Genomic DNA, 22,044 nt, shown 5'->3' with positions numbered 1-22,044 from the left:
GCTCGTCGTCTCCACTTGTGGGGGCCCAGCTGACTGTGTATACATACTACTCTACTTGCCAATGTACAATATGTCAATCAGACTTACGAAGTGAGGATAAGATAATCCTCCCAAAAAGAACAATGTCATTCAGTGAATATTCCCAAAAGGGATGTTTATGGTTTGCATTGGCTGGGTCTAAGCATGCCTTTGACGAAGCTTAACTCTATTCACGAAAGCCACACCGTGTCGAACACCCACGCCTAATCAGGTCTCCCAAAGCAGCAAATTCAAAGCACGTTTCTTCTCTAATTCAGCCACCGACCGTTTCAGACGAGCTTCCATAAAAAGCCGTACTTCGAAATGCACTTCTTATTTAAGACAATATGAAATTTGAATATTCACGAAAGCACCATTACCAGTGCCACCACCAGTGCCACTACTCACACCGTTCTTGGCCAGCGCCTTTTACATCTATTTCCGATAAAATCCACCAATTCCACCAACTCTACCACCCTCCTTTTGACCCTTCCCACAATCAACTGTTCTAGCCTTGGGGCTTCACCCAAGCCCACACGAAGGGACGCTCAAACGCAAATAACCTTCCCACCTAAAACCAAAACCGTACCCTTCACATCCCCATACTCTCCCTACCAAACTCCAACCCACTGTATATTTTCATTTTCCCAATTTCAGCTACTTCCTGATCGTCCTTGTCCACCTCTCCCTCGTCTATGGCTGCAAATGACGTCCTAGCGTCGCACGAAAAACGCCTTTTTCAGCCCACAATGGCTGCCTTTCTCTGCTTCTAAATGCGGTTTATTGTCTCGGTAGACGCGACCTCCCGCGCCCTGTCTTATCAAGAAGGTCCAGTCATATCCTCCCTTTTCCAAGAAGACAAAGTAAGAACAAAATCTCGCCCCAAACGTGGTGCTTCTGATTCTGGCAATGTAATTTTTTTGTGTTTTTTCCTCCGTTTTGGTCTCCTTTGTGGAAGTCTATTTTCAGCTTTATCTGGCTGTCCTGCCTGTTTCGAGCTCGCTTCATCACGACGCACTTCTATTTTTGTCCGCGTCACAGCCTGGTAAGTGACTCCTTGCAAAAGCGTGTTCAGGCTTCTAAGAAATATAAGAAGGCAGTGATGTCTTATATAAGGCCTGGTTTTTGATCAGAACAGCTGCTTTCTATCGTTTCATATTGGCCTGTTATGCTTTTTGTTGTAACATTGCTCGCTCATTTTGCAGCCATTATCGCTGCCACAGGAACTTCCAACTGCAACCCACTATCGTCTTCCTGTTCGCCAGTACCTGCTTTGGGCACGGATTTGGTGGAACTGTTCACTGAGGAAAGTGACCGTTTTGATGTTGTTGCTGTGCCTTCGGGCGTTTCATACACCGACGATGGCTTGGAATTGACTTTGAAGAAGAAGGGTGATAACCCAGGCATCAGATCTAACTTCTATATCATGTTTGGCCGTGTGGAGGTGTTGATGAAGGCTGCTCCAGGTAAGGGTATTGTGCTGTCGTTCTTTTTGATGTCTGACGATTTGGACGAGATTGATATCGAGTTGTTGGGCGCTGACGATACTCAGTTCCAGTCCAACTACTTCTCTAAGGGTAACACTGAGACATATGACCGTGGCGAGTACCACCTGACGCCTGGCTCTCCTCAGGATAACTACTTTAACTATACCATTGTGTGGACGGAAAACGAGGTTGTTTGGTACTTGGAGGGCACTCCGGTGAGAACTCTTTCTAGTGATAACAAGCAGGGCTTCCCTCAGAGTCCTCTGTACATCAAGGCTGGTATCTGGGCTGGTGGTGACCCAAGTAACGAACCTGGTACTATTGAATGGGCTGGTGGTTCTACTGACTATAGCAAGGCGCCATTTACCATGCACATTAAGAAGTTGATCGTGGATGACTACTCTTCTGGTGACAAGTACGAGTACACTGATAAGTCTGGCAGCTGGAAGTCTATCAAGGCTGTGAACGGTGAGATCAACGGCAGAGAAGGCTCTCAGGCTGACGAAAGCGCTTCAAGCAGCTCTTCTCCAAAGTCTAGCTCGAGCAGTTCTTCTAGTTCTTCTGCTCCAAGCTCTAGTTCCAGCTCCAGTGCCAGCTCTTCTGCTCCATCTGCTGTTTCTTCATCCCCAGCTTCCTCGAGCCTGGCTGCCGCAAGCACCGTCGCCCAATCTTCCCAGCACACCTCGCCGGTGGCTACTTCAGCCTCTGCTGGTTCAGGGTCTGGTACAACTGCCTCCACTTTGGCTACAGCTCTTACCACTGGATCTGGATCTGGATCTGGTTCCGGTTCTCAGTCTGATTCCGGCTCAGCAAATGAGTCTGGCTCCGGCTCCGGCTCCGGCTCTGATTCTGGAAGCTCTGCTTCTGCTTCCTCATCTGCTATACCCACTGTTTCTTCAAATGACTTGGCTACTGCTACAGGCCTCTCTGGCTTCTTGGTCCTTGTCGCTTTGGCATTAAACTTTTAGTGTCGCCCTATATAGAGTAATTTAAATTAAGCTGGGTTCATTGTAGAAAGCCTGCTGTTGTATCTGCTGCGGCTGTTGCTGGGTCTGCTGCTGCTGGAGTTGTTGTTGAAAGAATCGGTTTTGAACGTGCTGGGGTTGGTGTTGCAAATGTGGCTGCTGGAACTGCTGCGTTTGGCCCGTAAACTGCTGATTACCAAACTGCTGGCCAGTGGCTTGCAGAGTCAAATTATTCTGTGCGTTCAGAATATACGTGTTCCGTACTTGCTCTTGTTGTGTCTCTGGGAATGCTGCAATAGTAGGCAAGAGCTCCAACCCGCCTGCGGTCGGTTGTTTTTGTAATGCTTGCTGAGATTTATTCTGCTCAGCATGGTCAAACACACTGGTAGTCGTCTGCGAAACCTTGAACGGATTGCTTCCAGTAGCTGTCACCGAAACCCTTTTGTTTCTATCCTGAGAGAACGAGTAGGGAGTGGTTTGCGAGTTGGAGAATCGTGTGTTGCCGAAAGGATTGGTGGAGTTGACAGCTACTGGCTGACCAGTAGGAGTAGTCGAAGACCCAGAGAAAGGGTTGTTGGTGTGTTGGGATACCAACAGTTGCTGACCAGTCTGTTGTGGCTGGAATTGCTGAGTAGGTTGTTGTTGAACCTGGAACTGTTGCGTTGGTTGTTGCTGGAACTGGTTCGTCTGTTGAGCTTGTTGGAAAGGGAACTGCTGGGTCTGCTGAAAGTTTTGTTGTTGGAAGTTTTGAGGCTGCTGGAAATTCTGAGTCTGCTGCTGCTGCAACTGCTCCTGCGATGGTTGAGGCTGGAACGGACCATTGAATCCAGTGGAGTTGTTTTGCATGAAGGGATTGGTTCCAGTGGCCTGTGGCGGAGCACCATACCCACCAAATCCAGCACCAGTGAAGGCTGGGTTGATTTGAGTTGGCTGTTGTTGTTGCTGAAGGAAGGTGAACTGTTGCGGACTAGCAACGCTCGAAGCCCATGGGTTGAACGTAGACTGTTGCACCAAAAGAGTTCCGGACCTTTGCAAGTCGTTGCCTTGTTGAGGCGACTGGAACTGGCCATTGTTGGCCACTGGAGCACCAGGATTGAACTGCTGCTGAGGTTGAGGCGTCTGAGGATTATGAGCCTGGGCAGCCTGTGCTTGCACTTGGCTCTGTATATCTCTATTATTTGCATCCGGTTGCACCTCAGACTTGGGCTTATCTTTCTGGCCCTTCTCGAGCATGTAGCGACGTCTATTCTCCTCGAAGTTAGGATCGTTCAAGTACTCCTCCAAGGAAGAAGTCAACGCAGTTGGGGCGTGCTTGATCGTAGGAACATGCAATTCAGTAGCATACTCAAGGTGCTTGGCCACACGCAAGTAGTCAATAACGTACTTGGTTTGGTCGACAAACTTGACGTACACCTTCAATGCCCGCTCGGCGTCGTAGCGAGACATTTCAAAGTAGTGCTCCAAAAGGTTAATCACACCCTCGTTGAGCTCCTGGAACAACGCCAAAAGGTCATTCACCAATAAACGGAACGCCGTCAAGATCACATCGTTCTTCACCTCGTTCTCCATAAAGCTATTTTTCAAAAGAGCGTCAATCTGTTTCTGCAAGCCCTCCAGCTCTCTAATCAAGCCCTTATCCACCGACAACGACCGCAAACGGCCGCCCTGCTGGTCAGTCAGGTTTTTAACTCTTTCATCCCGAACATAATCCACCTTTGTCTCTGCAAACAGCTTCACCCTAGTGTGTAAATAACGAGAGTAACGCATAATAAACCGCACATCGCTGGAACCCTGGTTCCGAGAGATATTGGCATGGCTCAAATTAAGCATCCCTGGCGCCAGCGTAGCAAGGTAATCCAAAGTCACATCGCCGTCACCCTCCCTTATCATGATATGAATCACAATAAGCGCCTTGTACACCACCGACCACGAATTGTCCTGGAGCCTAACCCTAAGCGCTCTCATGATGGTGTGGAAGTTTTCCAGCGCCACCTGGTGGTTCAGAGAAGTGGCCATAAGAATGGGCTCTATGTACTTCGGCTTCGGCGCCGCCACCTTGATTTTCGTGGCGCCCTTGACGATCTTTTCGTATGTTGTCATAGAGGTGATGGACTAGGTAGTAGGGACACTTCGCCAGATCTTGTTTATCGGTTCTGGTGCGGAAAGTGCAGTCCGGGGAGAGAATGGGAGGGTAAGTGTTTTACGGGAAGGGGAGGTAATTGGGCGGTGAAAATTGGAAAATAGGCTATTGTGGGTGTGAAGAAAAGGATGTGAAAGTTTGGTGGATTTTGGTGGTGTGGGCGTGGAAATACGTTGACTCTGTGCTGCTATATTTGGGTGCAAACAAGGTGTGTCTCACTCGGCTACTGGGGCGGAGCAACAGAATGCACCACTAAGAGAGACGGAAAGAGAATGTAATTTTTTCTGGGAAATGCTTGGGAAGACTGGTTTTTGTGTGGTTTAACCAGGGAAGGCTATTTGCCAGGTTTCATGTACTTCGGCTGCTTGGTTGCTGGATTTCGCAACCATTGCGGTGGTTCCTGGGGAAGCAGGGAAGAAGCAGGAAAGAAGCTGGGGAGAGCCAGAGGCAGTGGGATGGCAAATTCATGGATTTTAAGTGGAATTGGGGGAATTGGGGATGAGCTGGGGAAGTGGTTTTATGGGGAATGGAGGGCTGGTGGGTTCACGGAGTGGAGGGTGGGAATACCGGAATGGTCGATGGAGATGCATTGAAGTGTAGATGATCGAGGTTGGCTTAAGGTGGTGCTTAGAGTGTTTTGTTAGGGGCTGGAAGTGAGAGGAGGACTTATTAGTACTGTTATAGTGTTTGTAAATGGAGTTGTAGCCGTCCTGATTGCCTGGAGAGCCATATCTGATCTATATTACGTCTGGCACTCCAAGTAGTTCCAGTGTGTGGAAAACAAGTAAGTGTGATTTTTCAACTTCCCCAGAACTCAGAAGAGATACAAAAGTCCTCCATGTATTTCCTCAGAACTAGTTACTGGCCTTCTATCTCTACATTCCACTTCTCTCCAACTACACATCTCCAGCCACCGTCGTCTAAAATATACTTTTATTCCATTGTTACCAGAGCAGCTGCCGCCATGTCGACGGCCCTCGCTCTATCCATGCATATTTACAAGATTATTTATTTATCCTTCATGCCGCCTCTCTTCTCCAAGAAGTCCTTGGCCTCGTTGACCTTTGTAGCCAAAAAGGAAGATCCTCCTTTATCTGGATGGTTTGCCATCATCAACTTTCTATGCTGTTCCTTCAACCTGGCCTTGGACAAGTTGGTTTCTTTCAAGTTCAAGATCTGTAGAGCTTCCTTGGCGGACATCTTGGGGCCAAACGAGCCCTTGACAAATGCTTTACCGTTCAAACCTGGCTGGTTCGATTTGAACATACCGGCGGCAACGTAAGCCAAACCGAAAGCTCCAAGACCTGTGAGCCATGGGTGGTCTCCCATCCAGTCACATGTCCTGTCGAAGTACCACTCTGCAGAGCCTTCAGGAGCCTTCTTCTTTTGCAACTGACCAGTGTATGTTGGTTGCTGGTAAACCGGCTGACCCTGCTGCTGTTGCTGGTCAGGTGGAGGTTGTAGTGTCGAGGCGTTCATGGTTATGGACTTAGTTTGGTCTGACTGAAAATCTTCGCCATTCTCGCCTTTAAAATTCTGGGGGACGGCACGTGACCTCAGCCAGTTTGACTTGTACTGTCCACCCCCGTCATTCCAGGCTCCAAAGAAGTATTGAACGAGAGACTAAAAGGCTTCTTGATGGTTCCGATTGGATCGATAACTGACGAATGTTCTTGGTATGGATGGGAGGCCCACACTAGTCCTGTTGAGAGCTTTTGCAGCCATAATCATGAACATCATACCTTTCCACAACCCCAGCTCTGAAACCACTCAAACCTTGATTCCCACAATACTTCTCTACTTTCCTCCATCACCGTTTCATCCACTTCCTGACCTTCTTCATGTCCGTTGGTTAACAGGTCCATCTGGTACTGTAGTAGTACACCCGTGCACCAGATAACTAATGCGTTCAATGTATTTTTTTTTTTCGACCTCTTCGCATCTCATCTCAGATCCAAGTTCATTTCTTCTGGCATTAGCATAAGCCCAAGGGCAATCCAAATAACCAAACACTTTCCAAATAATTTGCATACACCATGAGAGTCTACTCTTGTCATTTTTGCTCGTCGCCGGTTTACCCGAGTAAAGGTATAATGTTCGTGAGAAACGATGCCAAAGAGTTCAGATTCTGCAGAGCCAAGTGCCATAAGGCCTTCAAGCAGAGAAGAAACCCAAGAAAGTTGAGATGGACCAAGGCTTTCAGAAAGGCTGCCGGCAAGGAGTTGGTCGTCGACTCCACCTTAACATTCGCTTCGAGAAGAAACGTTCCTGTCAGATACAACCGTGAGTTGGTGGCCACGACATTGAAGGCCATGTCGAGAATCGAGGAGATCAGACAGAAGAGAGAGCGTGCCTTCTATAAGAACAGAATGAGAGGCAACAAGGAAAGACAGATGGCCTTGGACAAGAAGTTGGTGGAGGAGAACCCCGAGTTGTTGAGAATGAGGGAGGTCGAGTTGAAGAGAAAGGCCGAGAAGAAGGCCCTCAAGGAACAAGCCGAGCTGGAAGACGAGGAGTTGGAAGACGAGGACGAGGATATGATGGACGTGGAGTCCGAGGAGGAGTCCGAATCCGAGGCCGAGCAGCAGAAGCAGAAGGTGTTGTTGAAGGCCAAGAGAAAGGCCAGAGCCTAAGCAGGTGGCGAGGCATGGATTTGAAACGTGCTGGAATTGTCATCTCGTCATTATTGAAGCTATACATCGGGCAGCCGATCTGTGCTGGTCGCCAGGGGACACGAACTAGAAAAGTCTCGAGCGCTGCTCAAGAAACCATTCATCGTCTGCCCACACCAGTTGTGGGCCATTGATAGAGCCGGAGCGTATGCTCCTCTCAGGATATTGTAATAAAAGTCATAGGGATACAGAGACTGTAGGATGCTACCTGGGTAGGCAGTTACCGTCCACGGTTCACTGATTGTAGAACGGGCCAGAACGGTTTCTGGTGGTAGTTATGGGACTCTTCTTCAGTTTCATGTTGATCTTCGATCTTGGGTAGCTCCTTTTGTTGTCTCAGAGCTTCCATTAAGCTGTTCACAGTATGGATATGTACTTCAGTGTGGATCTGATGGGTCTGAGTTTTCTTGATTGGCGACGAGAAGTCAAACTCGTATTCGTCTCTAGACCGTTTTCGAGAGTCCACAGAGCTGTCTGAATATGGAGAACTCATGGGATTGGGGGAATGAGGAAGAAGAAGTGGATGGTGTTGCTGTGAAGAAACGCGTATATGCGCGATGGAAGAGTGAAAAGTGGAGGGTAGTAAAGATGACAGTGGAGTGGTGAAATTTGAAGAAAAAGAAGTGGAATTGGTTGTTTTAGGATTAATTGGAAGGAGGTCATTTTTTAAGTATGGTCATTTTGGGCAGTTGGGTAGTTGGGAGACTGGTGGTATGCTCTTATGGCAGTTTCACAGCCAGTCTAAAAGGTGAAGAACATGGACTTCCAGGTATATGAACCTCTGGTCAGGATGAATATGTAGAAGTCAGAGAAACCTGTATCTTTCAATTGCGTCCAAGTGAGTGTTTTACTAACCTTTTGATGACTTTATCCTTACTTATCTTGGTTCATCCGTTGATTGTGAGCAGCTTCTATGGTTGTACACTGAGAAGAGTACTGGTAGTGAGGCTAGACAGCTCCAACTAAAAGCACCTTTGGCTAACATATTTTCAAAAGAACACATGAGACAAATAACTGTGACCAAATGGATTCACTTTTCACTCTTTAATCTCCTGAACACCAGAATTTGGCTGATTTATGGTTACCCTGTAGGCTGTCTATAGTACTTGTTCATAGACCAGTACTACCATACTTCTTACCCTTGATCAGCTCTAAATTCGACGAAAAACAGCTATTCTTATCTTTTCTAGCCATAATAAGCCATCTATTAACCAATCCATAGATTCAAATCAACGATACCTGAAAAGACTGTAACTATCCATTGTAACCACACTTCTTCCCATATTTCGCAGCCAAACAGCTCCACCACCATACAACCATGAAACACCAAAGTGCCTAAAAAACATCTTTAAATTGACTAAAGCCCTTTGAATAACAACCTCCTGAATTTCCCAACCCCTCCTACACCTCTCTCTAAGTTACCTTCACCAATCCGTGTCTTACCTCACCTTGCCATATTTTCATGTATTGTCGCATCTCTCACATCGCTAACTACTACCAATGGAGTCCAAACTCATCAAACATAACCCAGACACAAAGCTCAGAAGCAAAACGGCGCTAGATACGACGTTCCTTGTGAAAAGCACAACCCCGTATATGGGCGCTATTAAGCGAATTGACCGAATGCTTGAAAAGTTCGATACCACTGGCGTCAACCATAAGAAGTACCAGCTGGGAGAGTATAAGAAAGTACGGTTTGTCACGGTGAAGGCGATGGGAAAGGCTATAAATACGGCAATCTCTGTGGGCCTTCATTACCAGACGAAGAAGCTGTACAAGGTGGATGTCAAGACAGGTACAGTGGAAGTACTAGATGAGATCAGACAAGCACTGGAGCATTCTACCAAAGATAGTGACGACGAGGAGTCTACGTATAAGAAGAGAAGCGCTAGTTATGTGGATATCAAAATCTGGCTCAAGAGGGATACTTAAGGGATACTTGGATGTTCATTATCGTTATCTATTTACTGTGCTTGGTGGTTTCCTATGACAGACTTCCTAGCTTCTTAAGACAAGCTTCCTTGATATGCAAAAGGTCGACGACGTGGCGTTCAACTTTCAGAGACTTCTTCGTCTTTTTACCTGCCTCAGCAAAGTCCAGTTTGATGTCCTCGTTCTTGGTGGTATTCTCGAGCTCTACACCAAAGAGCTTCTCTGCCTGGGATATAAGCGATAGACACTTGTTAAAATCCCTTAGATAATATGCCTTTTCACAGGCGTGGAGCATATGGACACGGTCGGTTTTCTTCAGGTTATCTAGGTTGTCTAGAAGCGTCTGGTCGAAGAGCCAGTCTTGTGTATTGATCTGTGGTCCTGAAGCCTGGAATTGAGCTTTCTGTTCGTTGAACTCTTCTTCGGTTTGTTCTTTTCGTTGTTTCTTCTTTGGCTTTACACTGAGGTCAGCAACACCTTCTGTGATTTGGTCCTGGTCTTGCGTTGGCTGGGCTGGTTGAACAGTCTCTGTGGATGCCAGCTTCTCAGGCTGCACTTGGTCTTCGCTCATTATGAAAAGGAGTGTGATGGAATTCTAACTGAAGCGTTCTATTGAATGACTAATCCGTTTAGATGCTTGTTTGGGTGGATATCAAGACGATGGCTTGGAGATGCCAGAGTGAATTTTGCGATGAGTGGGTGCGAAACACTTACTATGAGAGTACCAGTACTACATTGACCAAAACATGGGAGTGTCATAATATGAAGATATCTGGTGGTTAAAAAGTAACTATTATGGCTTAAGAGCCTAGTGATACCGAATTGAAGAACCTTCATATTCAGAATGGCTACTTCGTCACCACCCATCTACTGGTGAATGGCTGCGAAAAGCAGATCTACTACTTAACAATAACGTTCCAACTAGTCGCCATGGAATGACCAATAACCCCCTGAATAACCCCCTGATGGTCACATCATCATAAAGACTCGGTCATCCCCACTTACTCAACATGGTCTCCTCCACCATGTAACACCTACTGGTGCTCCACTCCCTGTGCTCAGCACGGGACCACTGTCCAAAGCCACCGAACAAGGTTTCCTGAACACAAAAAGCAAATGTGGTGTCACTCTTCCATTCCTTGACAACCCCCCTTCTTCTTTGACGACTCCTTATCAGTTTTCCATTCCCTGGCAAACTGTGGTTCTTCTGGCTGTCTCCTGCACCCATTCCATATATCCTGTCTCACCCTAGCAGTTATGGTTTATCTTGAAACACACGTTCCACTTGAAACAACCGTCAACCACTAAACATGAGAAGTTTTACTATTTCCAGAGCTCCTCCGCCAACAAGACCATATTTGGCAAGATTCCTTTTCCTCAGTACTATTGGAGTATTGTTTCTCTTGAATGTGATCTTGTTTATGTACTTCATTGATGTCAAGACCAACACGAGCATTTCAACAATCTTTGCAAACTACCACCACGTTGATATCAAGGATCCAGAGCTACTTTCGTGTATTGACAGTTACGCTGAAGAGGTGGGCACTGGTAAGTGTGATAAGGGCACCAAGAGACTGCTTTCAGCTGATCTCGACAAGCTCCACGTCAAGTACAAGGAGACCCTCAAGATCGTTCCTTTGCAATGGTACCATGCTCTGGTTAAGCGGGAGTCTACTAGTTCCTGCCAGAAACGGTATCTTCCTGATTATCTGGACTTCACTGATCTCGTCAAAGGCACACTTGGCGCTCTAGGACGGGCCCAGGACTCCATAGGCCGCTACGAAGCTATCAAACAATCAAAAACACCCAAAAGAAGGTTTGGCGTGTTCAGTGTACGGTCCCATGTGGCTGCAAACGCTTACGCATGTAAGCTCCTGGAAACCACCCAACATGCAAAATCCATACTTGACGAGTTTCACACCGTGGTGGAAATGCAAGATTTAAGCGTATCTCCTGTATTTCTTTGGCGTTTCTATGAGTCACTTACCATTATCAACTATCTTGCATTGACAGGGGAAGTCCAGGACTGACTGACTCTTTCGCGCAGTTCCTAACCCAGAGGTTACTACCTACTTTTCCACTATATTGCGCCATGACTCGTCAAGCCACAACGAATAAAGTTTCTACAAAGGAAGAAGCACTCAAGCTTCTTGACCAATATGACCACTTCTTGTTTGACTGTGACGGTGTGATTTGGCTTGGGCCCGATAAGATCGCTGGAGCCTCAGAGTTTATTGAGCTCTTAAAGGAGAAGAACAAGTCATATGCTTTTGTCACCAATAACTCGTCTGTGTCTAGAGAGACGTACTTGAAGAAGTTTGAGAAGTTGGGATTCCCTGATGTCAATAAGGATAAGATATTCCCTTCTTGTTACGCTGCTGCTCTTATTCTTCAGAGAGACCTTAAGGTTCCTGAGGGATCCAAAGTGTGGGTTCTTGGAGATGAGGGAATTGAGGATGAGCTTAAAGAGGCAGGCTATGTTCCATTGGGCGGTAACGATCCTGCGTTGGACGATGATTGGGACCCAGCTCACAGATTGCTCCAGGTTGACGAGGGCGTGAAGGCAGTTGTCATTGGCTCCACCAAGAAGTTGAACTACTTGCGTGTGGCTACGACGTTGCAGTATCTTTTACACAACAACCGGTCGATTCCATTTATCGGTACGAACATTGATAAGACGTATCCTGGTCCGTTCGGCACCGTTTTGCCTGCTGGCGGGTCTTTCGTGAACTACATGAGTTTCACATCCAGCAGAGATTTCATTGACGTTGGCAAGCCCAGCTCGCTTCTTCTTGATTCAATCATCAAACACTGTCAGTTTGACCGCAGCAAGACGTTGATGTTTGGCGATACTTTATACACTGACATTAAGTTTGGCAATGACGGTAAGCTCGGTGGAGAGGCCGGCGGCTCGTTGCTTGTGCTTAGCGGCGGAACGTCACAAGAAGAATTAGACGCTTTAGACAATGGCGATGCCTCGTTGGTGCCGCTGTACTACGTCGAGTCCGTCGGAAAGCTCGTGGACCTTATCAACAATTAGATCATATAAACAATAACTAACGCATAGAAAGAAACCGTTGCCAAAGCTTTGGCAAGTCTGTTTTCTGGAAAGAGAAGGCAGGCCAAAAGACTCCCACCTAGTGCTGAACACAGGTAGACCAAGAGTCTTTGGCGTAGAGTAGGACGCTCTTCTGCCTTCACTTCCAACGCATCCTGTTCGATTTCATAAGCAACCACCGACGCCTTTCGCTTTCTTGGTTTCGGTTTAGGCGGCACTTTCGGCGTATATATCAATATCTGCTGGGAATCACCAGAATCAGTGCATTGGCCAATACTACCAGAAGTATCAGACAGTGGAGGTGACCCACTGGCTTGGTTTGACTTCTTCAAGCGAAGAAAACGCATGCGTTTCTTGATGCCAACGAGGTACAAGATAATTGGAAGTTTGCTGAGCTTTCTAGGCTTGGGATCAGAAACTGGTGTCATGGTGATGTAGTACGAAATGGTTGCAAAAAGGTATAACCGCGAGACATTTGGGTGACAGATGAAAGAGGAAAGGAGAGATGTTGTGGGTGATTTCAATAGATATATTTATTAAAGAATAGAGAATTAGAAGTTGGGCCTTCTTAGTTGCTGTTTATGGATATCTAGGTGGTTCAGTCAGTGACAGTATGTAGTGAGAGTCGTAACTAGAGATAAGGACTCACCAACGCCAAATGGCCAGTTTTTCACCGATAAGGAAAACAAAGCATTCTATATTATTACTGAACCTGAAATAAAAGCAAATAACCTTCAGGTTATCCTAAAAAGCCTTCTTTGCTGAATGTACTATGACCTCTAAGCATACTACTATCTACCCTAATGGCTGCGAAATACCACTACAAGACATGTACCATTCATCCAGACCATAACTCAATAAGCCATATACTAAAGGGACTAAAGTAGAATTCCTGGAGCTTCCTCTCCCAAAAATATACAAAAAGCCATCAGAATCCCTTCCTTTAATTCTTATCTTAGCCACCCCACTGAACCCATAGTAACTCCCACTACACTGCCACATCCACCATCCATCTTCCTCCCCAACCAACCTAACAAAAATCCAAGACCACCAAAAGACACCTAAGCTTTCCAATAACACCCCTCCACTTCCTCCACGTCCCAACCTTCCTTCCCTGGCACTTTCCCCCACGTCGTCTGGGCCTGCCTGGTGAGGTCCTCCACATAAACGCTACACACTACACTGGAGCCTGGTGATTATCAATCCACCCACTCTTCTTTGCTCCAGTAAATGCTAAACTTCACAGGACAAACGAAGAAAAGAACGGTCAATCTTGGCGACCGGAAATCGGTGCCTCGAGGACGGAACTTTCTTGAACAGACGAAATTGCAGAGACAGCAGCGTGAAGAGTTGCGTACTAGAGAGAGGAGTGCTGCGTTGATCCAGCGGTATATCAGACGGTGGCAGGAATTGCTGGACGTGCTGAGTGAATTTGTTGGGGGCTGGGATGAAGATGGTGATTGGAACGTTCGGGCGGTTCAGCTTGGTCTTTACTCGAGGTACTGTTCGAGACTGGCTCCAGTGGGCCAGGTGGTCCACAAGCTAGTGGTGAGCCTGGGTGGCCAATTGGGGGAGAGGGCGGTTTTGGTGACTTATGCGCTGATTAACAGGCTACTACGGAACGGTAGGGATGAACGGAGTCTTGTGGCTAGCTTGTACCTGTTGTTGGTTGAGTATGGTGCTCCACAGGTGCCAAATGAGGCATTTAGAGGTATTATCAGAAGGCTACAGATGGCGGAGGAGTGTGAAGAGGCTACGAAATGTATATTTCTTATCAACTCGGCGGATCCAGATGGCCAGTTTCTTTCATTTCTTGCGGCTTACCGTCCAGCTGCTGCTGATACTGAACTTGCCAATGTCGCTTCGTCTGCGGTGCTTGCCACTGACCATAACGTGCTTTTGAACCTTTCCAACCAGCAAAAAGTGGCTCTTTTGGTTTCGGTGATTACTTTGCAGGGTGAAGACGTTATTCTGCCTTCTGCTTACCATGTTCACGCTAGAATACTATCTACAATGTCTACAGTCGCCTTGACGTCTGAGGAACCAGAGGACGAGGAGTACGGACCGCCTCAGAAACAAACCCTCATATCAAGGGAAGATATGGACGCTGTGCTCAACCTATACACATCGAAATATGTTTCTTTGGTGATGAATCAGCTTGTCAGTGTTGATGTTGGTGGACACGATGCAAATGTTGCCATGCAAACGATAGCAACGCTCATGCACCTTGTACAACCTCCAACTAAGCTCTGTATGCTTATTACGATCACCCCTGGTTCCCATAAACGTTTCTTCCAAGAGCTCAATAGGGATCCTATTTTCAAGCACTTCCTTGAGGCAGAGAACTCGAGGGATTATCTACTGGGAGATGAAATCGAACAATACCGCTCTTTGTTGAGCAACAGCATGTTCTGGAATACGCTTTACACGTTCCAAGAGATCATGTCATATTGGCTCTTTGTCAGTAATGATTTGGAGAGCTTCAGTGAAGAGAAGATTTCAAAAGCAGAGGCAGTTGTGCTTTCGAAGTTTTTGAAGATTTTAACACTTACACTCATTTTCAACACCAACAAACCTGATCCAGCAAGAGTATTTGGTGATATTCAGAAGCTCAAGGCATCCTCTTTGAACTTACTTAACCTGCTTTACTTCAAAAACTTGAGAATCAAGTTCCTTCCTGAAGCGTTTTGGAAGCTTAAGCATCTTAATTTCGATATAGACAGCATGATTGTGCTCGTTCTAGATGACCAGATGAGCGACTCGCATCATGATGATGACTATGATTCGGAAACAGAACACACAGTGCCTCAAGTGAGGTCCAAGCGCACCAACGATGCTATTGCTAAACTTGAAGTCTTGGATAAGGTGTCATACTTTATCGACTTTAAGGATAGAGTGAAGGTTTTCCAGAGCATCATTGAGAGTGATCGCCAAAACCTACCAAGCAATAACGCTTTTGGTTTCTTCATGGAGAACCCTCCTCTGCGCTTTGAAGCCGATATTTCTAGAGGCTCCGTACTCGAGGATGCCTTCAAAAACTTTTATCATTTGGGCCACAAGTTCAAGGAGAGAATTTCTGTTACATTCCACAGTGAACATGGTCCTGAAGCTGGTATTGATGGCGGTGGTATCACCAAAGAATTCTTGACTTCTGTGGCTATGGAAGGTTTTGATCCAAATCTGAAGCAGGCTTTGTTTAAGGAGTCTCCAGCAAATAACGAACTTTATCCCAACGACGATATCTACATGAGCGTTCACGAGAAGCTTGACTTGAAGAGACAGCAAGAAAGACTTCTTTACATCCAGTTCCTTGGCATGACGATCGGAAAGTGTTTTTACGAGAATGTCTTGATCGACATTGAGTTTGCACCCTTCTTTTTGACAAAGTGGACTAGTGCACTCAGCGCCGCCAAAAACTCCGTCAACGACCTCCAATACTTGGACGTGGAACTTTACCACAACCTCATGAAATTGCTTGAAATGAGCGAGAGCGAGATCAAGGCTTTAGACTTGAACTTCACCATCAACGAAGTTGTCCAGGACAGAGTGGTCAAATTCGATCTTCAGCCTCCACACGGTGAAAGTGTCAGTGTCACCACCACCAATCGTTTAAATTACATCCACGAGGTTGCAAACTTTAAACTCAACCAGTGTCTCTACCTCCCATCCAAGCACTTCTTGGAAGGATTGCATAGAATCATCGACCGCAAGTGGCTCAACATGTTTGACCCATTTGAACTCCAGATGTTGATCAGCGGAGGCGAGGTGACTGTCAATGTGGAAGACTGGAAGAACAATGTCAACTATGGCGGGTACTTTGACGACGATATCACCGTCAAGTACTTCTGGGAAGTGGTTGAAGAAATGGATTCCAAAGAACGTGGACGTCTCATCAAATTCGTCACGTCTGTCTCCAAAGCACCACTTCTTGGTTTTGGTTCCCTCAGTCCCAGATTTGGCATTCGCAACAGTGGTCGTTACCCAGACAGGCTCCCTACAGCGTCCACATGCGTAAACCTCCTCAAACTTCCCGACTACCAAGATAAAAAATTGGTACGAGAAAAACTTCTCTACGCCATCAACGTCGATTCAGGCTTTGATTTGTCCTAAGTCAGGCAGGCCCTTTTTATAGACTTACATAAATGAAACAATCTTAGGCTTATCAGACATAATAACCTTGCATTGCCCTGCACCATACATGCAGCGAACACTTAGACTGCTTACACGAAAAACCCACCAATTCACAGATCCATCAACATGTTACGACTAACTCTTAGAGTGCCTAAGAGAGTCTCTCAATTGCAAAGATCCTTTCACGTATCTTTACCCAGAAAGATCATCAACCCATTGTTACCGTTTGATGTTTTGGAAGAGGTGAAGGACGACGAGTTAGATGAAGAAAACAAGACGCTATCGAAAGATAAGAAGAGGTTGATTCAACAAAAGAGAAAGATTGTCAAGAAGTATAACGATGAAAAGGAGAAACACAGTGACGACGATGACAAGAACAAGCAAGAGCCTGCGATTACAAAAGACATAACCACTGAGGTTCAGGGCCTAGGATGGAGTGAACTGCTTCGACAAGGCAGTGGAGGCAGTGGAGGGGGAGGGGGAGGTAATGGACCGCCTAATAAGAATGACCAGGACGATAAGGATGCTGAAAAGAAAGAAGAAGAGAAGAAGCAGGAGAAAGAAGAACGTGAGGAAGAGAAGGAAGAAGAGAAGATAGATGAAAAACTCGAGGAAGAAGAGTCCAAGTCGAAGTTCCGTGAAACCATGGAGAAGTTGGGCCGGTTCTTGTTCAAGTGCTTGGAGACAATTGGTATCACGCTCAGTTCGGTTGGTATTCTCGGGCTTTCTGGGTACTTGTACCATCAGATCTATAACCGTCAGGTCTTGGAGAAGATGGGTCTGGCGTTTGAAAGTGGGGATCCAGCGTACCAATTGGCGGTGCATAAGAAGACGAATAAGAGGCCAGATACGGAAGAGGAAGAGAGTAATGATGATCTTTCTGGGTTTTGGGTCAATAGACCTCAACAGCGGTTGCTAGATGATATCGTTTCTGGTAAGATCAGAGGACGGTACTTTCTTGTGGTTGGCGAAAAGGGAACGGGAAAGACAACGTTGATTATGGAGGCAATGAAGAAGATAGACGGGAAGAATGTTGCTATTTTCGATGCCCATGCTGACCCCGAGATCTTTAGAATCAGACTAGGCCGGGCATTGAACTTTGCCTATTCTGAGGATTACATTGGCTCGTTGTTCAGTATGAGAGGTCCTCGTGATACCACGGCTCTTTTGGATATAGAGAGGGCGTTCAACAAGTTGGAAACGCTTGCCATTGAGAGAAGGATGCTGGGTAAGAGTGAAAAGCCATTGATTATGATTATCAACAATCTGCATTTAATCAAGGAAAACGAAGAGGGCGTCAAGCTTTTGGAGCTCCTCCAGCAAAAAGCTGAAGGGCTCAGTGGCAGCGATTTGGTCACTATGGTGTTCAACTCTGACGATTACTGGGTTTATGAAAAGCTCAAGCGGTTGGGAACCAGACTAGAGCTCATCAACGTAAGAGATTTCAACCGTGAAGAGACCGTCAAGGTCCTACAGTTCATCAGAGGCAAGCATTGGCCAGTTTCAAAGCACCCTGACCAAAGACTTGACGAAGAGTCGTGCCACAAGATCTACGATTTGATTGGCGGTCGTCCTCAGCATATCAGTCAAGTAGCCAGGCACAAGGACGTGATCCACGCTTGTAACGAGATCATTGACCGTGAAAAGACATGGTTTCTTAACCAGTGTGGGCTTCTAGGAGAAGGAATGGATGATGATGTGATGGAGTTTGGAAAATTTGCAACCAGTGCCATGTTCCTCATGCGAGTGTTTGTTGAAATGGACAGACAACGAATGAATACGCTAATTCAATCGAAAGGTGCCGCCACAGAGCACTGGAAGAACCACCACCTACCAGAACTCCCACTCTGGAGAGCCCGGCAGATCATGACCCGGCCCGATTTCATCCAGCAGTACGATAATCTCAATATCTTTACCGTGGACTCGGACTCACGGGTGCGTGCCGATTCAGTTCCGATGATGAGAGCGTTCCATGAAATTGCATCACAGCCCCATTTCGACGAATTACTAGAGAATACCGCCGACCGAGTAGACGCCATTGAGTCGCTTGGACGTACGCGAGAGTTGGTTATGAAAGATTTAGTCCATGGCCAACGGTATGACATCACGAAAAAAGGGGAAGGCTTCGCCGTAAGCATGGACGATAAACAGAACCAAGAGGACGAGTGTGAAGAGCAAATGCTCATGGAAGAAGTCAGCAAAAGCGCCCACCGCAAGAAATGGTGGGAACGACGCATGGGGTCGTTCGACCAGCTGTACTTGCCCAGAGAGCCGGACCCCGGTGATAGCAAGCAAGGATAGAGAGATTTCTTCTACAATGGAGCAGAGTGGTGGAGAACAAAGAGCCCACGACAAGAAAGCAGCGCAATGGAGTAAGGCTTATGGCGAGGCAACTTGACGCGAGCAATAAGGCGACCCACGAGATGGCTTCTGGGCAGATTTAGGCAAGGCGAGGGAGACAATTCCATGTGAAGGCGCCCCATGTCGAAAGTCACAATTAGGTTCCAGAAGATCTGACGATCCACCAAAAGGTCCAAAAGGTGTTTAGCGATTCTTGCTGGTTGCAATTTTTCCACCTCTCTCAGTGCATGGGATGGCTGCGTAAGCAGAGGCTTCTGGACCAGCAGGCGTGTTTTTGTGGCACAAGACCCGATGGTACGCAATCGTAAACAAGGCCCTCTGCGTCGTCATATCCCGGCAACGGCGGAAAACCGCCTTGGATGCCACTGTTCTGGAAAAACCCTCCCACTGCTTGATTGACTGGTTTCACCGGTGAAGGCTCGGCAGCGCCTCTAACCAGGGCATGAAGAGAAGTGCCAAGGCGCGGTCAAGAAGCTCTCTTTTTGAACTGAGTGGCTGCTACGCCACTCAGAAAGAGATCTCAATACAACCAACCAACCAAACCTTCTTCCACGTTCCTCCTTCAGTGTCTGGCTGGGGATTAATTAAAATGGTGGGTCTGTGTCACTGTCAAAGTGCATGGGAGGTGCGTCAATTACGAGAGGCAGCTGCAGGCAATGCTTGTAGGACGAGAAAAAAACAAAAAAACACAACCAAAAAGTCCTAAACCCGGAGAATCTCCATACAAGGCAAAAAGAACGCAGCCCTTAAGGCTGAGGAGGTCATTTTTTGCTGTTTTTGCTGTTTTTTCCATTTTTGAACTTTTTATTTTTGCAATTTTTGCACCGCCTCCCGCCTCGGAAAACAAGACCCGGATCCCAGCCTCCCAAAACCGACTTTTTTTACGGGCTCCCATCTGGGCCATTCCCCTTGCCGACAGGAAAAACCGAGCAAATTTACGACTGCAACGTTCCTTCGTTGGCGCCCAAATGTCGCCAGGCAAGATTAAGAGGGACAATCCACGCCTTGAAAGCACAAAAAAAAAAAAGAAAAATTTCCAGAATGACTGGATTCAGCGGGGAATGGTTTCTTTGGCTGGTTTTTTTACCTGGAAGTGCCGTGCCGAGTTGTTGTGTTGTTGTGGGTTGGAAGGACTTTGGGTATTCTTCCTCTCAGTGCAACCTTGTTTTTGGAAGGGTATTGTGGATTTGAAAAAATGCCTCTAAAAAGCTTAAAAAGGTTGGAATTTGTTGGATTTCCAAACCTGACAATCCCACCCTTTACTTTCTATAGACCCTTAATACATCAGTTCCTTCACCTCCCCTGGGCTTCCCCTGGTGCTGGTGTTGCTGGACCAAGTTCGGATAATGCTTGCAGACGCACGGTTTTGGTAGAAACCCCCAGTTATTTCCGCGCACAGACACCGTAGAAGAAATTTAAGACCACCACTAAACTCGTCTCGATTCCCTCTTTCCAATGGAACCATCAAAACCTCTCTATCTCCTCTCCTTCCCTCTCTACCTCAGTGTCTGCCCACTCGTATATCGCACAGCAGGTGGCTGCGCTCCTGCACATCCCACCGGTTTCTCAGGCTCCACAGGCCTGTAGATTTGCATGGGATTGATAGTGGTGTTTTTCCGCCATCTGCGAAAAACCGGCACAACCACCAACCGCCATTTCACCTTCTTCCACGAGGTTTCTTAAGAGACGTCATTTAATCTTACGAAAAGTAAGAGACTTACAACTGCAACGTTACATTTATTGTCTTTCCTAGAAAGTCTCTTGTTGACCTTTTTTTTCTTGTCTGCCTCCTCGGCTTGACTCCAGTCCTCACCCAACGACCCTCCAAACCCCCCTTTGATTCCAACATGGACGTGTTTAACCTGGCGCTTAAGAACCCGTTGCCGCCTGCTCGTAAAGACGAGAAGAGTCCAGGCGTCAAGGTCGAAAAGAGCCCAAGTGCTGTAAGAGCTGCCAGTCCGCGAGAACCGTCATCTGGTGAGTCCAGCAACGAAAGCCACTTGAATGGGAATGGCCATGACAAGAGTACGGAACGAAACGAAGAAGACGACGATCAGTACAGAAAGAGGAAATCGTCTAGGCGAAAACACCGCAACTCCCACTTGGGCTGTGGCACTTGTAAGAAGAGACGTATCAAGTGTGATGAGAACCTTCCCCAGTGTTTCAACTGTGTCAAGGGGAAATTGCATTGTGCTTATTTGAATTTGGATGCTCCGGCGAGAAATGCTCTTAGAATGGCTCAGTATAACCAGAACTTGCGCCAGGATGGGGCTAAGGATAAGAAGGATGAGAAGAAGGAAGTGATCATCCCTAACCAGATCCACCCGAACCCGCTCCCGCCTCAGCTTCCGCCTCAGCAGGTTAATGCTGTGCCTGCTGCTGCGGTGCCGCCCAATGGCCAGTATCCGCCGGCGTTTGTGCCTTATCATATCGTTTCTCATGGTCCAAAAGGTCAGGATTCGGTTCCCGTGGCTCTGCCCCAGATGATTCCTCAGCAGCCACCGCCAGGCACTACTGCTACGCTTATACAGTCGCCTTATGGTCCTATGGTGCTGTTTCAGCCTATAGGTTCTGTTGCTGGCGCAGTGGCATACCCGCCAATGTCTGTGCAAGTGATGCCTCAAGTGCCTGTGGTGTATCAGACTGAAGATCAAGCCAGAATGCCTCCAATGGGTCCTCAGTACCCTGTTCCAGGCACAGCTTCCATGTCAAATCTGCCGCCTACGAAAAATCATTCATATACGGAAATCAACCAGGCCATGGCTCCATTTCCTCCTCCACAAAGCATATCGCCGCCTGGCTCTGTTCCAGTGCCTGTTGCCAGCGATTCTCAACCTATGGCGGTGCCTCCACCGCCAATGCCGCTGTCTGATCCAGCACGGTTTTCAGCCTTGGCATCGAACCCTACGCCAAAACAAGAGAATGAGCCTGTTAAGTTACCTGAGATTCAGCCTGGTGCTGTTTCTGGGGGCCAATCAACTACTCAGTCTACTTATGCGTCAGCGGTGACGTCTCATTCCCATTCCAAAGCACAGCTGGCGGCCTCTTCACTGGCGACATCGCCTGTGCTTCAGGGCGATAAGGTTCCTTCGATTCTGAAGTTGCTTTCATAAACTGGCATAAAAAAAAAAGAAAAAAAAAAAGGACCCGAAACACTAAAAATTTGAAGACTTAATCATTCACGGTTTGTTAATTGGAGTATAGAGATGAATTAGACTAATTAGAGGTCACGATTATGGCCTTCTTTAATGTTCTACTCAGCAGATTCTTTACTTGTGGT

General features: G+C 47.0%; 11 protein-coding genes across 11 annotated transcripts; 7 read left to right on the top strand and 4 right to left on the bottom strand. All coding sequences in view use genetic code 12, as the record gives it.

The window, feature by feature from the left end:
* Positions 1-1,186: 1,186 nt before the first annotated feature.
* CRH11 (transglycosylase) lies at positions 1,187-2,473 on the top strand (the record flags this gene model as incomplete). Its single annotated transcript, XM_025487864.1, has 1 exon — positions 1,187-2,473. One exon carries the CDS (start codon positions 1,187-1,189, stop codon positions 2,471-2,473), a length of 1,287 nt encoding a protein of 428 aa, XP_025341672.1.
* A 21-nt stretch (positions 2,474-2,494) lies between these two features.
* On the bottom strand, positions 2,495-4,570 carry CXQ85_004235 (uncharacterized protein; the record flags this gene model as incomplete). Its single annotated transcript, XM_025487863.1, has 1 exon — positions 2,495-4,570. One exon carries the CDS (start codon positions 4,568-4,570, stop codon positions 2,495-2,497), a length of 2,076 nt encoding a protein of 691 aa, XP_025341671.1.
* A 1,048-nt stretch (positions 4,571-5,618) lies between these two features.
* PAM18 (Pam18p) lies at positions 5,619-6,089 on the bottom strand (the record flags this gene model as incomplete). The annotated part of the gene is made up of 1 exon (XM_025487862.1): positions 5,619-6,089. One exon carries the CDS (start codon positions 6,087-6,089, stop codon positions 5,619-5,621), a length of 471 nt encoding a protein of 156 aa, XP_025341670.1.
* A 557-nt stretch (positions 6,090-6,646) lies between these two features.
* Positions 6,647-7,243, top strand: RLP24 (ATPase-activating ribosome biosynthesis protein; the record flags this gene model as incomplete). The annotated part of the gene is made up of 1 exon (XM_025487861.1): positions 6,647-7,243. The coding sequence occupies one exon, from the start codon at positions 6,647-6,649 to the stop codon at positions 7,241-7,243; it is 597 nt and encodes a 198-aa protein (XP_025341669.1).
* Positions 7,244-7,348: 105 nt separating this feature from the next.
* CXQ85_004232 (uncharacterized protein) lies at positions 7,349-7,775 on the bottom strand (the record flags this gene model as incomplete). The annotated part of the gene is made up of 2 exons (XM_025487860.1): positions 7,349-7,438; positions 7,533-7,775. The coding sequence occupies 2 exons, from the start codon at positions 7,773-7,775 to the stop codon at positions 7,349-7,351; spliced, it is 333 nt and encodes a 110-aa protein (XP_025341668.1).
* Positions 7,776-8,782: 1,007 nt separating this feature from the next.
* On the top strand, positions 8,783-9,214 carry CXQ85_004231 (ribonuclease P/MRP protein subunit; the record flags this gene model as incomplete). The annotated part of the gene is made up of 1 exon (XM_025487859.1): positions 8,783-9,214. One exon carries the CDS (start codon positions 8,783-8,785, stop codon positions 9,212-9,214), a length of 432 nt encoding a protein of 143 aa, XP_025341667.1.
* A 52-nt stretch (positions 9,215-9,266) lies between these two features.
* CXQ85_004230 (uncharacterized protein) lies at positions 9,267-9,785 on the bottom strand (the record flags this gene model as incomplete). The annotated part of the gene is made up of 1 exon (XM_025487858.1): positions 9,267-9,785. The coding sequence occupies one exon, from the start codon at positions 9,783-9,785 to the stop codon at positions 9,267-9,269; it is 519 nt and encodes a 172-aa protein (XP_025341666.1).
* Positions 9,786-10,524: 739 nt separating this feature from the next.
* On the top strand, positions 10,525-11,244 carry CXQ85_004229 (uncharacterized protein; the record flags this gene model as incomplete). Its single annotated transcript, XM_025487857.1, has 1 exon — positions 10,525-11,244. The coding sequence occupies one exon, from the start codon at positions 10,525-10,527 to the stop codon at positions 11,242-11,244; it is 720 nt and encodes a 239-aa protein (XP_025341665.1).
* A 62-nt stretch (positions 11,245-11,306) lies between these two features.
* Positions 11,307-12,254, top strand: CXQ85_004228 (uncharacterized protein; the record flags this gene model as incomplete). Its single annotated transcript, XM_025487856.1, has 1 exon — positions 11,307-12,254. One exon carries the CDS (start codon positions 11,307-11,309, stop codon positions 12,252-12,254), a length of 948 nt encoding a protein of 315 aa, XP_025341664.1.
* Positions 12,255-13,502: 1,248 nt separating this feature from the next.
* Positions 13,503-18,704, top strand: CXQ85_004227 (uncharacterized protein; the record flags this gene model as incomplete). The annotated part of the gene is made up of 2 exons (XM_025487855.1): positions 13,503-16,273; positions 16,550-18,704. The coding sequence occupies 2 exons, from the start codon at positions 13,503-13,505 to the stop codon at positions 18,702-18,704; spliced, it is 4,926 nt and encodes a 1,641-aa protein (XP_025341663.1).
* A 1,907-nt stretch (positions 18,705-20,611) lies between these two features.
* On the top strand, positions 20,612-21,877 carry ZCF21 (Zcf21p; the record flags this gene model as incomplete). Its single annotated transcript, XM_025487854.1, has 1 exon — positions 20,612-21,877. One exon carries the CDS (start codon positions 20,612-20,614, stop codon positions 21,875-21,877), a length of 1,266 nt encoding a protein of 421 aa, XP_025341662.1.
* Between the last annotated feature and the right edge of the window lie 167 nt (positions 21,878-22,044).

Source organism: Candidozyma haemuli, assembly GCF_002926055.2.
Source record: "Candidozyma haemuli strain B11899 chromosome Unknown G_2014730914, whole genome shotgun sequence".
Classification (NCBI taxonomy): domain Eukaryota; kingdom Fungi; phylum Ascomycota; class Pichiomycetes; order Serinales; family Metschnikowiaceae; genus Candidozyma; species Candidozyma haemuli.
This window is presented reverse-complemented; position numbering and strand designations above follow the sequence as displayed.